The sequence below is a fragment of the Mizuhopecten yessoensis genome, unplaced genomic scaffold, assembly GCF_002113885.1.
Source record: "Mizuhopecten yessoensis strain PY_sf001 unplaced genomic scaffold, ASM211388v2 scaffold8195, whole genome shotgun sequence".
Classification (NCBI taxonomy): Eukaryota; Metazoa; Mollusca; class Bivalvia; order Pectinida; family Pectinidae; genus Mizuhopecten; species Mizuhopecten yessoensis.
In genome coordinates this window covers 195,657-209,909 of record NW_018407426.1, presented here as the reverse complement: position 1 = coordinate 209,909, position 14,253 = coordinate 195,657, and the positions used below count along the sequence as shown (strand labels likewise).

Here is a 14,253-nt window from a genome sequence, read left to right as displayed (position 1 = left end):
CCTCAGTAGGTCAAACAATGTTAAGCACCTGGAATTCCCCAGCAAGGACATTGACCTCTGAACATATGTGGTCACACGTGCCTTCAATTCAATACCTCATTCAATTTGATAACAATAGCCATTTAAATTGAAGACGATATATTTCTTTGATATATTGTCTCCGAACAATATTCCTAAATGGTATTTGCCGTGACGTCATCGGGTAACCTGTCTTATCGTTTTTTAGCTCACCTGGCCCGAAGGGCCAAGTGAGCTAAAAAACCGTCATCGGGTAACCTGTCTTATCGTTTTTTAGCTCACCTGGCCCGAAGGGCCAAGTGAGCTTATGCCGTGGTGCGGCGTCCGTCTTCCGTCGTCAATATTTTACTTTAAACAACTTCTTCTTAAAAACCAAAAGGCCTAGGGTAATGATAGCTGGCCAGAAGCAAAATAGGATGAAGGGCTACCAAGTTTGTTCAAATAAATGATCTTCACCTATATTCAAGGTCACAGGGGTCAAATATATTAAAAACTTTGAACAATTTCCTCTTAATAACCAAAATGACAAGGGTGATGATATTTGGTAAGTAGCATGCTTGGATAAAGGGCTATCAAGTTTGTTCAAATAAATTACCTTCATCCGTATTCAAGGTCACAGGGGGTCAAATATGTTATAAACTTTAAACAACTTCTGAATAACCAAAATACCCAGGGTGATATTTGACCAGTAGCAAATTGGAATGAAGGGCTACCAAATTTGTTCAAATGAATGACCTTCACTCTAATTCAAGGTCACAGGAGTCAATTATCTAAAAACGCAAAACGTCCAGGGTGATGATATTTGGTCAGTAGCCTGCTGGGATGAAGGGCTACCAAGTTTGTTTAAATGAATGACCTTAACTTATATTTAAGGTCACGGGGGTAAAAATATGTTATCAAGCTTTTTTATTTGAATAACCTTGACCCACTCTCAAAGTCACATTTGGTCAAATATGTATAAACATTTAAATGACCTAATCTCGATAAACCATAGGATAGGATCGTGATACTTTGCAAGTTGCATCCTGAGATGAAAGGCTATACGATTTGTTCAACGTATTGACCTTATTCGACTTTCAAGGTCACAGGAGTGAAATATTTTTAAATCTTTTTATCGGGTTCTTATGAATGACTTATAGTCATAAATACTGATATTTTGCCAGTAGCTTGATTTAAGATCACTTTTAAGATTAGAAGTGTGAGATTAATACCAGGTGAGCGATGCAGGCCCATTAGACTCTTGTCTTTAACAGTATCAGTACATCGGAAAACCAAAACAATAAAAAAATCTATATTTAGCAACAAATGTGATGTCATATGTTACCCTCACATAATTATGTCACCAACACACGAGGTGGGTAACATACTCCCATGCAAATCCAACAGAGAAAAGTGTCCCTGAGGCGACACTTTCTCCACTACTAACAAGCATTGTGATATTGTGATAGCTCATGCGTCTGATGGATAAAATATATCGCAAGCAAAGCAACCACTATCCGTTTCGAAAACTGCAGCGAAGGAACCTGGCAAGCACGACCCGAGACCATCTGCATACATCAAGGAGTACGTGCGTTGTTAAATATGTGCATATACAACTGTGTAAATTAATTTTGATGTCAACTGTTTTCAATAGTTCAGTTTTAAAGAGATCAAATAGAAACAATTCAAGAATTCAGTTCTTTGTTTAGTATTCAAAGTTCTTTTTTTTACATTTTTAATTATACTGCTACACGGTACTTGCTTTTTATGTAAACGTTCAAGGACTTTGAGTATAAGTTTTGTGGACTAGTGTAGATCATGCTCAAAGATAACTCTACAGTAAGGTTACTGGTCATCTGGTTATCAGGCTAAATGAATGGTGATTTAAAGTATATTAAAATTTTCGAAAAACAAGAATGTTGATAAGAAATGGGGATTATGCGTTTCGTATGAATTATCAATGCATTCTGTATCTTTTCTACAACCGTTTCGTATTTTAAAACAACCACTATCTCATATTGCTGATACGTAATATATAACTACCTGCGAGTAGTTTGCCAGCACACACGTATTTGTGATTTTTCAGCTCTCCGGTAGGCAGACATCCACGATCTCAACAATCAACAGAATCTTCCAGCAAGGTAAGTACATCCGGTATAGATAAAAAAAAAATGATAAAAATGCCATCCCCATGATGATATATAGGAGAAAAGCTTTCGGTGTCGAAAAATCGAAAACTATATTTCAATTTTATGTAATAAAAAAGAAGGATGGTACCGATAAACAGATGGATACATTTGTATTCCTTCAGAAATCTCCGATATGCCATCAAAATTGATCTCCTTCCGCGGACATGATCTCCGTTTCTTAGCGAACACCCTACAATCCATGTTTAATACATGAAAAGTAGCCCGACATAACCCGATATATACAAACCATCAAAGCTAAAGGTGTGTACTCAAGCAGGACACCGATTTTACGTCACTAATGCTTGTAACATAGGTAAGTGTAGAGCAGCAACGGTGTCTCTCTTCACCTGGTTATATATTTTGCCATTCTTTGTAACAAAATCCTCGTGTTTTCTGCTGTTTTTGTGTCTTGGCTTCTATTGTGCGCATGCATGTTACGTTTTTGTCTACCCATATTGCGTTTATACTCGGGTGTCTAGAAGATTGCGGTCTAGATAGCATGCAATTAGATACCCAGCAAAACGTAATACCAGCATACAGACGGAAAAGACAAAAAAAAACCTGTTTAACGTCACGCTACCACAATTGGTACAATTTTGACAGGTTTTCAGTGTTACACGTTAATTGTTGAATAATGAAGATAAAATAATTCAATATCACATTTTACTATATATGGACAAAGCTTAAATGCCATCAGCAAAAGCAAGAAGTACCCACCTAAGCGTGATGTTTTTACCATGCAATATTGCATATTCATCGAAATCTGATCCTCTCGAACGGATTGCTATCGGGACAATCGCGAAATATTAGCCTTGCGCAAACAGTTTCTACCCCCCCCCCCCCTCCTCTAGACAATTTACCTTTCTACCCCCTTAAAATGTCTATCTACAACCATAAAATACATCCCCCCCCCTGAAGTCTCTATCCCTTTTAAAAAATTATCTATCCGTCTTAAATAACTCCCTTCCCTCATAAAATTCCCATCTATGCACCCTAAAATATCGATAAACAGCACTAAAATACCTGTCTATCCCACTAAATGTTTATCTACTCACAATAAACCCTATCCCCCTATAATGTCTACCCCCCTCCCCAATAATAACCATCTATCCCCGTCTATCTACCCCCATAAAATGTCTATTTAATCCCGCTTATATGTCTATCTACCCCATTAAAATATCAATGTATCCTCTAAAATGTCTATCTAGCCCTCTTTAATATCTTTCTATCTGTCCCCATGAAATACCCATCTATCCCCCTAAAATATATAGCACCCCTTATAAACCATTAGATACCCATTTATCCTCATATAAATGTCTATATACCCCCTAAAATACCTATCTATTCCCCCTGAAGTATCTATTTACCCCCATCAAATACCTATATATCCCCCCTAAAATGTCTATCTATATTTATAGCAAATCCCTCTCTGTTAGGATGGATCAGTGAGGGACCAATGAGGGATGATGGACTGACCTCTTTCCTTAATAACAGCAGTAAGACACTCATCGTCGGCCGGCAACGTACACTCGTCGTTTTTCTATCCTTTAGAATTGTATACAAAGTCAGAAGAGGAAACATTTCTACATATATATTAGTCTCGTTCAACCAGACGCTTGCTCACTTGTAATTAAAGAGTCTGATCAAAAACAGTACTCAGGAATTACCATCACCAGAGGGCAGTGTTTTTACTTTCGTTTCCAGACTTTATATCGACGCCGTTTAAACATTTTTAAGAATAATGAAATTAATGAAAAAACTAACCTGTACATGCATTACTGAAATATCCGTTTATTCACTATCATCGAGAAAAATGTAAGAAAATGTTTCGAATCTCCAGAATAATGGCATATACTTCCACTGAATAAATCATAACTGAGCACAAAGCCAACAAGGCTGACTGAGGTTGAAAAAAGCGTGCAAAACGAGCGAGATTTTACCTGTACACCATTCAAAACACTACAGGTTCTCACTCAAGTAATCTGGCTTGACTTCTGGTAAATGATTTCATTTGTCAAAGCTAGACACGCCCTTTTCAAGTTTTGAAGTCAGAATTTGAGTGGCGTAAAATTACATTGAATATTTTAATTCATAAAAAAACTTAGCTGTACATGCATTCCTGAAGTATCCGTGTTTTCACTATTATCGAAGAAAATGCTTCAAATTTCAAGAATGATTTCATGTATTTTCATTGGATTATTTATAATAGTTCATGAAGCTAACAAGGCTATTGATACAAGTCAAGCCAGATTACCTGAGCAGGAATAGTCTCGTTCAATCAGACTCTTGTTGTCTGGGCAAGCTACGCCGAAGAGAGAGAGAGTCTGGTCAAAGTATATGATATAGTTTTGTTACGTCAGAACAAGGATTACCAGAATTCTGGTAAATTATTGCATTGGTCAAAGGTAGACACACCCTTTTCAATTTTTTAAATCAGAATTTAAGTGGCGCAAAATTGTACTGAATATTATAATTCATGAAAAAACTTACCTGTACATGCATTCTTGAAGTATCTGTGTTTTCACAATTATCGAGAAAAATTGAAGAAATGCCTCAAATCGTTAGAATGATTGCATGTATTTTCATTTGATATTTAACAATAATTCATGAAGCTAACAAGGCTATTGATACTAGGCAAGCCATATCACCTGAGTGTTTTGAATGGTATACAGGTAAAATCTCACTTGCTTTACATGTTTTTTTCCAACCTCAGTCAACCTTGTTGGCTTTGTGCTCAGTTATGATTTATTCAGTTACAATATATGGCATTATTATGGAGGTTTGACGTATTTTCTTACATTTTTCTCGATAAAAGTGAATACTCGGAAACTTCAGGAATGTTGCACAGGTAAGGTTTTTCATTAATTTCATTATTCTTTGAAATGTTTTAATGGCGTTGACATAACGCCCGGAAACGAAAGTAAAAATACTGCCCTTTGGTGATGGAGAACAAGGCAGGGAGTGTAACTGGTGTCACCGACCCCTACCAGACGTTTATACAGAAGCAGGACAGATGTCTGTGATACGTGTCTTCATCGCCGGGAAAAATGGATAAACTGTCATTAGTGAGGAGGGGGATTGAGGCATTCGACGGAACAGCTCATTGCATTCAAATCCTTTCAACCTGTGGGACGTGCTACCATTTTTTAGAGATGATAAAACACCAATTAAAAACATTCTGATAGAATGACTCCAAAATGTCAAAGGTATGAACGTATCCCAGTTTGCAAAATGCATATCAAAATTTGGAGTGGAATGGGAGCGGGTGCACGATTGACAAAATACTAAAACTAAAGGTCAACACCAGCTAGAGGGTAGCAGAGTCATCGACAACGCGTGACAAATTATACTCAGTGTGAACGCGAGTTGGATATTTAAATGGTATTGATTTCCAAGTCCCTTTGTGCCATCAAGTATCAAATTTGAAAACCAAATAACAAATCCATTAATGTGTTAGAATAGAAGAGGGGACAAGTGTATCCTTTGCATGTTACATATTTACGCGGTGCAAGTAGACATGTGGACCTTCGCTTGTTCTCTAAAGGGGAAAACAGACATTTATTATTGTAAGCATTGTCACCATGGTTACACAACCAAACAACTGTTGGATGAACATGCACCGTATTGTTCCCATCACGGTCCACAGAAGCTGCGTTTTCCGAAAATGGGTCAAATTTAATCAAATTCATAAACAGCTCAACGTCCCTTTTGTAATTTATGCCGAAAAGTTTTCTCCGACCCATTAGCGCATGTGAAGCTGACACAGACATACCATCCACAACTCGGTATCAAAACACGAACTTCCGGCTTTTCCTATATGGTTAAGTTTTCATCAGATGGACTCTCGAAATCCGCTCGGGTTTACAGAGGTCCTGATATAGTTGATATTTTATTTAGAACAACTAATCCAAGAAGAGGAAACCTTATGTAAAACTTTAGAATAAATGTGAAACCCATGAACTTGACCCATGAAGAGTCTTCCTTTCAAAAAGCTACGGCATGTCACATTTGTGAAAAAGAATTGGGGGACGACAGGGTTCTCAACCATGACCACTTTCAGTCACAGCCACTGCAACATCCAGTTTCAGTTTCGACAGGGCAATAGATCGCAGGGATCAAAATTTACATCCCCGTGTATTTTTTACAACTTACGTGGCTATGATATGCATCTGTTGATGGAATCAGCGAGGAAATGTAAATCGAAACCCATGTCTTGTATACCAAACAATATAGATATACATGTCATTCTCGCTAGGGAATTTGAGATTCATCGATTCCTTACAATTTCTGATTGCCCAGCTGGTACTATAATGTCAAATTTGGCAGTAGAAGGTGGAGATACATTCCCAAATTTGTCAAAGCACTTCCCCATAGAAGAACATCTCAAACTTCCTTTTCGAAAGTGGATGTATCCGTACGATTACGCGACATCACCGGTAAAAAATTCGAAGAGAAAAGTTTGCCCGGAATAGATCGGTTTTATAATAAACTAACAGAACCTGATATGTCCGACACAGACTATAAACACGCGAAATCGGTCTTGCACATATTCTACATGACTTACTTTGACGATTTACTTAAAGATGGACGTCTTACTGTAAGCTAATGTCTTTGAGAACTTAAGATCAATCAGTCTAGACTATTACCCTTTCTACTCAGCTCTCGGCTTTTCGTGGGAAGCCATGTCAAAAATGTCCGGGATAGCACTTAAGCTCATAGACGATATCGACATTGTACTGATGGTTGAAAAGTGTATTCTACGATGGTCGATAGCAGCTGACACAATACAACTACAATATAACACTTTCGGCATAATTATCGTGAATGACGTTATGCGTGACGTAATGAGCCACGTCTCCCTGGCCAACGAAGGCATTCACCCATTTATTTTTCCATTTGCAGCCGGGATCCGAACGAACCTCTTTTGGCTTCCTGCCGAACCTGAACATATTCTTGAACCCGTCTTTAATAGTGCCGTGAAATTTGTTCTGTAATGGAAAGACCAGTAGATGTCGAGTGAACACTTGGCGACAAATAAGAACCACATTCAATCGTTTTCCTATTTGATACGTCTTCTTAATTTGACGTCCCAAAGAGTATCGATACCTTGAGAGATCACTTTCCTGGCTTTAAACTTGTATCGATGAGGGCGTTGCAAACTATAGGCGTAAATATTTTTCCAGGATCGGCATTGCTAATAGGGTTATTCAAATCCAAGTGAATCTGAACTAAGTGTTTTTTCCATTCCATGCTCGAAGAATGAATCAATAATATGCTTTTCACAGTTTTATATATACATGCCATAACCGGTTGTCTTAAAAATAGACACTTAACGCAAGGCAAAGCGTCAACAATCCCAATTTCGGATGGAGATTATCAACTGAGCTATGGTGAAAAGGGGTCGGTCCGTCACCTCTCAGGTCTCAGGTATATTGATCCCTCATCCCTCACTCATCCCTCACTGATCCATCCCGACATAAAGGGATTTACAACAAATATAAAAGGAGGAATGGGGTGGCATAGAACTCTCATTTCCTATTCATCAATCGCCCCTAAGTGTCTATCTAACACCATGAAATACCTATATATTCCCCCTTAAGTGTCTATCTAGCCCCATACAATACGTATCTTTTCCCCCTAAAGTGTTTATCTACTCCTATGAAATACACATCTTTCCCCCTTAAAATGTCTATCTACCCCAACTAAATACCCGTCTATTCCCGCTAAATGTCTGTCTACCCCCATGAAATACCTTTCTATTCCCCCTAAAATGACTATCTATCCCAAATCAAATACATATCTATCCTTCCCCCTAAAATAACTTTTTGCCCCTTTAAAATACCTATCAACCTCTTTAAAGTATCAATCTACCACCTCCTAAAATGTCGATTTACCATATTAAATGCCTATCTTACAGCAAAAATATATCCAATAAATTACCGATTTACCCCTATAAAATATCTATTACCTTCTTAAAATACCTATTTACCCCCTTAAATATTTACCCCCTTCATAAAACACCGATAAACCATTATAAGATACTTACTGCCCCATAAAATATCAATCTACTATCATGAAACACCGATCTAACAGAATAAAATATATATCTACCCCATATGATACCTACCTAACCCTTATAAAATACCGATAAACCATGATATAATTTCTACCTACGCCATAAAACATCTAAATACCTTTATAAAATATCTACCTATTCTTCGTAAAATTACGATCTACTTCAATGAGATACATGTTAAACTTTCTATCTACCCCATACAATATCTAACTACCCTCATAAAATACCGATTAACCATGATATAAATTCTATCTACCACATAAAATATCTTAATATCCTCGTAAAATACCTACCTATACTTCATTAAATACCGATCTACCATTATAAAATACCTATCTTTCCCGAAGAATACAAAAAGGAAGAACGCCATTATGAAATACCAATCCATTAAATACCCTATAAAATATATCTAACTACCCCTCATAATAAAAGTTACCTATACCTCGAAAAATACCGATCTATCATTATAAAATACCTATCTATTCAAAGAATACCTAACAATCACTCAAAAATACCTTCCTATTCTTAATAAAATACCGATAAACCGTTATAAAATACCTATATATTACAAAGAATACCTAACAACCCCTCAACAAATACCTTACTATCCTTCATAAAATACCGAATAACCATTATAAAATACCAATCTACCCTATAAAATACCTACCTACTCCTCATAAAATGCCGATATACCATAATACAATACCTGTTTACCCCATAAAATGAATCTTAATAAAAGCTACCTACACCTAAACAAATACTGATCTACCATTATAAAATACCTATCGCCCAAAAATATTACTTAACTTTCCTTCATAACATATCGATCTACCTTATTAAAGTGCCTACTCCCTCATAAAATAGCTTACTTTACTTAATAAAATATATATATTTATCCCAAAATAAATACTTATCTACCTTTATAAAATATCTATCTTCCCACCATTTAATATCGGAAACTTTCTATATTCCTCAAACCCATATTTTAACTATTTATTGTCGGTTGGAACAAGCATGATTGTATTGGTCATATCTCTTTTGAGCACTTAATATTTTACAGGTCTCTGATAGTGTACACTTCAGTACAAAACTAAGTTATTTGTTCATTATATCATTTTTCGGTACTTTGATTTCTGAAGTTTCTCTTCTCTAAATGATACTCATCAATAAAAACGTTATGTTTTCAATTTTCAATTTATTTCCCTTTAAATAAAACGATGTTCGACGCAACTAATTAAGTTCATATTCATCAATTACCTATGGCAAGAATGTTATAACATTATCACATTATTATGTTTTTATTTCAGGCGTTTTTCGTCATGGAGTGCAGATGTATTTGTCTGTGTATAGCGTTTACAGCGATCATGTTTCCGATTCCGGTGGAGACTGGAAATATATTGATATTGGTGTTTCCACTTTGGAGCCACGTCAAACCCACACTCAACGTAGCCACATCACTTGCAAATAAATATGGACACCATTCAACTTTAATCCTAAGCAAAGAATTTGCAAATAAAGTGAAGGAAGACAGCACTACTAGTGTTATAGTACCAGCAGTGTACAAAAATTTCAGCGTACATGGGATTGCAAAGGATTCCATAGAAGATGCTTGTAATAGGAAGATGTCGCCATATTTCAAAGGTATAACAATCGTCAATAATGTATGCCATGCTCTGCTCTCAGACGAAGCTCTGTTTACAGTTCTACAACAGCAGGACTTTGATTTGGCTTTAATTGATAATGTAATGATAGCGGACTGCTTCACAGTTCTCGCCTACAAACTAGGAATCCCTTATGTGCAGCTTGGTGGCATGCACATACCTGTCAGGACAAGAATACCGTTTATGCCATCTGTACATCCTGCCTTCGCCCTCCTAGGTTTCTTTGACGAAATGTCGTTCATTCAACGAGTAGTCAATACGCTCTTTTCGGTGGTGATGGCTGTTTCACCTCAGGTGGTTTTCCCGACCGATTTGGTTGCGACGTATGTTCCAGAAAAGCCGTTTGTGCCGTTAGAAGTCTTACATAGACGCACGGCGTTTCATCTTGTCGACATGGACTTTGTACTGGACTTTCCAAGACCGTTGATGCCCAATGTAGCATTTGTTGGAGGAGTTGGAACCGAGAAACCCAAACCCTTGCCATCTGACCTGAATTCTTACATGGATTCTGCAACTAATGGAGTCATTGTAGCCTCGTTTGGAAGTATTGCCAACAGTCTCCCTGCATCTAGGATGGAAATACTTATTAGTGTATTTAGGAAATTCAAAAATGTAAAATTCGTGCTTAGGTATGGAAACGAGACAAAAGAGGATGGTAATATCTTACTGATGCCGTGGCTGCCCCAAAACGATCTGCTAGGACATCCCAACACCAAGGCATTCATCACTCACTGTGGCATTAGCGGCCTCTACGAGGGGCTGTGCAACGCAGTGCCGATGATTGGCCTCCCCTTCATGACAGATGGATTTTACAACTGTCGTAAAATGGCTTTTAAAGGATTTGGTATTTCTTACGATTTCTGCATATTTACAGATTTGGAATTATCGAATGCCATACAGGAAATTCTTGATAATCCTAAATATAGCGTGAAAATTAAAAAAGCATCAGACATTTTCCATGGTCAACAGGGAACGCCCAGTGAACGTTCTGCGTACTGGATTGATCACGTGATCCAACATGGTGGCGACTACCTCCAAACACCGGCGACTGACATGCCTTTATATAAATATTACCTCCTAGATGTCTTGCTGTTTATAACTTTGGTGACGTTCCTGAGTATTTGGTGCTGTGTGAGGTCGATCAGAGCTTGCTGTAGATGTTGCTGTAGACCAAAAATCAAAGTTGATTGAATACTTAGGCGTGCAATGTCCGATTAAGGCACACATATCATTTCTTGTATTTGTTTCAAAAAATGATTTTCAGTCTTACACGGTTCAAAATCACACACATATATACTCGAAATACTGCCTGTGACTACTACATCAAAAGTACATATTTCTTAAAACCGATGTACATATATATATGCCTTGAAAAGGGAAAATAACAGGGAAAGTTAGAACAGAGTTGGAGAAATGTAGTGTAAAATATGGTACAAGTACAAAATATGTTATATTCGGAAATTCGGTTAATTGTGGTCAAGGCAAATCCTTCTGTTGCGTCATCGTTAGTACACTTTATGGTCGACGTTGATTTACAGACTATTTCAAGAAAAGTATATATACAGGTATATAAGTATGATCGTACATAAACAAGGTGCATTATGATGCTGATATAAAATATACTCTATGATAATCATGTGGATGGTCTTTCCGTACACAGACAGTCGTTATGATAGACTGTTCACATTCCATACGTTGTTACTGATCAATTGTTCGTCACATCCCGTGCCTTAATACGTCTTTCTCCTGTTTATTCATCCTGGTAAATCCTTTTCCACTAGACTGTTTACATCGAGAAAGACCAACCACATGACTTACTTAATATATAAACTTTTTACAATGTGTATATGAATACAAAAGGCATGATTAAGAATCATATTTGAAGACGTCTTAAGATGATAAATCAATCAATTGATTTTTAACTATGTTGGTAACACTGGTATTTTTTGCGATCGCATACAAACTCTCATGTATACATGCCAACACATATCATAAACACATATATCTACCGTACATACATACATAGTTTGAGCAAAAATTATTTGAAATTGCATGTCTACATTTATGACTATATCATCATAATATATTATTACCTTTATTGTGTAGTCAAGATGTTCATATTTGAATGCCATTTACTATATATATAATTGAAAGTCAAAACATTTATTAGTTTACAGATATACTTACATATATGATTTTCTAAGTCATAGTTTTATTAATCTTTTGTTATGCTGCTTCGAGTTGGTAAATTGTCTCTGCGTAGAACTGCCTCTTTATCATTTGTCAGTAGTTTAGTAAAGGTATCGGTTAATACCGAGAAACCCAAGCCTTACGTATTCTTGCAGTTTGTGAAAGGATAACATATCGCAAATTCATTGATTGATTTTAAAAATACAAAATGTATGATGTGAAGCGCTGTTTTACATTGTTTTGTTAACACACGACTCGGCATTCTACGAAGCTAAATCGTGATCTTTGTTAGCGAAACACAAAATTAAAAACATATTTCTTTATTTTTTTAATTTTTATTCCAACTTTCTATACATTGCAGTAAACATTTTGCATTGTTTTTGGTAACATTGTAAATAAGATATAAAGGATAATAGATAAGACTACATATATACATTTTACTTACGTTCGCACTCCCATTCATTATCACAGATATCGTGGTAGAAATTTATGAGCACTTTTCTATGGTTATAAAAGTCATGCATATATGTTATATAATAATAAATAAACAACAATATACAGTTAAAATAGTATTAGTTATAATTGTGAAACAAAAACAAAGGCTTACAATCACTTTTATACATATAAGCAAGCAGATAATCATCGCAATGTGCACATAAATGAACAAATAAAGGGTGGTATTTACATGACATCTTTGCAAAGAGCCTTAAATACAGACGTGAAGAGGTGAGATTTGATATCCCTCTTGAATTTCTTTTTGCTAATTCTATAAGCGTACTGTCTTGTTGCCATTTTGTTTCTCATTATGATTAGCCATTGGTGTTAAAAAATACTATCTTTCCGAATACCTTTTTTCAAAAGCGTTATCCTGCCTTGTTTGTCCAAGGTCCGTTGGATTTGATGACTTTTTGTATCCATGAAACCTATAATGATTTTATAAATTACATGTATTACATTCTGATCATTTTAAAACAAATTTGACGAGGCGTATTATGGAATGGGGAACGTCTGTCGTCCGCCCGTCCGCCCGTCCGTCAATACTTTGGTTTCCGCAAGATAGCTTGCTGTAATATCGTTTGATTTTGTATGCTTTGTACATTATATCGACTGAGGCTTAGTTCCAAGTTGAGCAAAATCCGTGCATTATTTATTAGCATACTGTGCTCTGATTGATCAATTTTTCAAACCTTAGTTTCTGCAAGATACTTTTCTATCATTCGATTCTGAGGCCGAGTTTATAGTTAAGCAAAATCTGCGCGTAATTCATTAGCTATGTTTATTGACGATTTCTGCCTAATAAGTTTAAGATTTGTCAAATATGACCGGATTCTGATGAAACTTGGTCAATGTTTATATTATACATTGACAAAAGCTGAGCTTAAAGCTTATTGGCTTAAGTTGGTCAAGCACGGTATGTTTTATCCTTTCACCACATTTCAGACAAATTTCTCTCGAATATTGATAAAGACGTTACAAATGATGTTTCTTCTCCTAACATTTCCATTTTCTCATACATTTATATATATTAATGAACCAGAAGGATTTTATGCATGTCAGATTGGCATGTAACGGGGATATATTGTTCTGCCCGGCGGTTCTCTTGTTTATATTATTCCTTATCGCTTAACTGACCAATTTTACGACGTCATACGGCCATGTCATAAATATAGTACTACACGCGTATAATATAACCTTAAAGTGCTATGAAGTTTATTTTGTCAATAATATTATTTGCATTGTATTTAAAACTGGCTATTATTAAACCAAAAATCTGAGTACTTTGGTTTTTACCTAAATAGAATCATCTGATAGCACATAATTGTTGTTGATGCTGTTTTTTCAAATTATGAATTGTTTGTGATAAATAGAATCTTACATTTGAGTCCATGTCATATTGAATTTGTTTAACTCGTTCAATAATTTGATATGACACTCGCCTAAAGGCTCGTGTCATATCAAATTATTGAACTCGTTTACTAAATTCAATATGACATGGACACTCATGTAAGATAATTTATATACGATTGTCTTAAACATTTTTTAAAGATTTTAAAATACATGTACATATAGTTTTGGTATGTGTATAGACAGGCAATTACTTCCGGTATTTTATAATGCTTTGTAGCGTTATCCCCCCCCC

At 36.0% G+C, this 14,253-nt stretch overlaps 1 protein-coding gene across 2 annotated transcripts; it reads left to right on the top strand.

The window, feature by feature from the left end:
* Positions 1-1,949: 1,949 nt before the first annotated feature.
* On the top strand, positions 1,950-12,694 carry LOC110455290 (UDP-glucuronosyltransferase 1-3-like). Of its 2 annotated transcripts, none has more exons than XM_021505331.1 (2): positions 1,950-2,138; positions 9,570-12,694. In XM_021505331.1, exon 2 carries the CDS (start codon positions 9,582-9,584, stop codon positions 11,112-11,114), a length of 1,533 nt encoding a protein of 510 aa, XP_021361006.1. In that variant the 5' UTR covers positions 1,950-2,138; positions 9,570-9,581; the 3' UTR covers positions 11,115-12,694. The 2 variants fall into 2 exon arrangements, with proteins under 2 accessions (XP_021361006.1, XP_021361008.1); XM_021505333.1 differs by lacking the exon at positions 1,950-2,138 and adding an exon at positions 4,960-5,034.
* Positions 12,695-14,253: the final 1,559 nt, after the last annotated feature.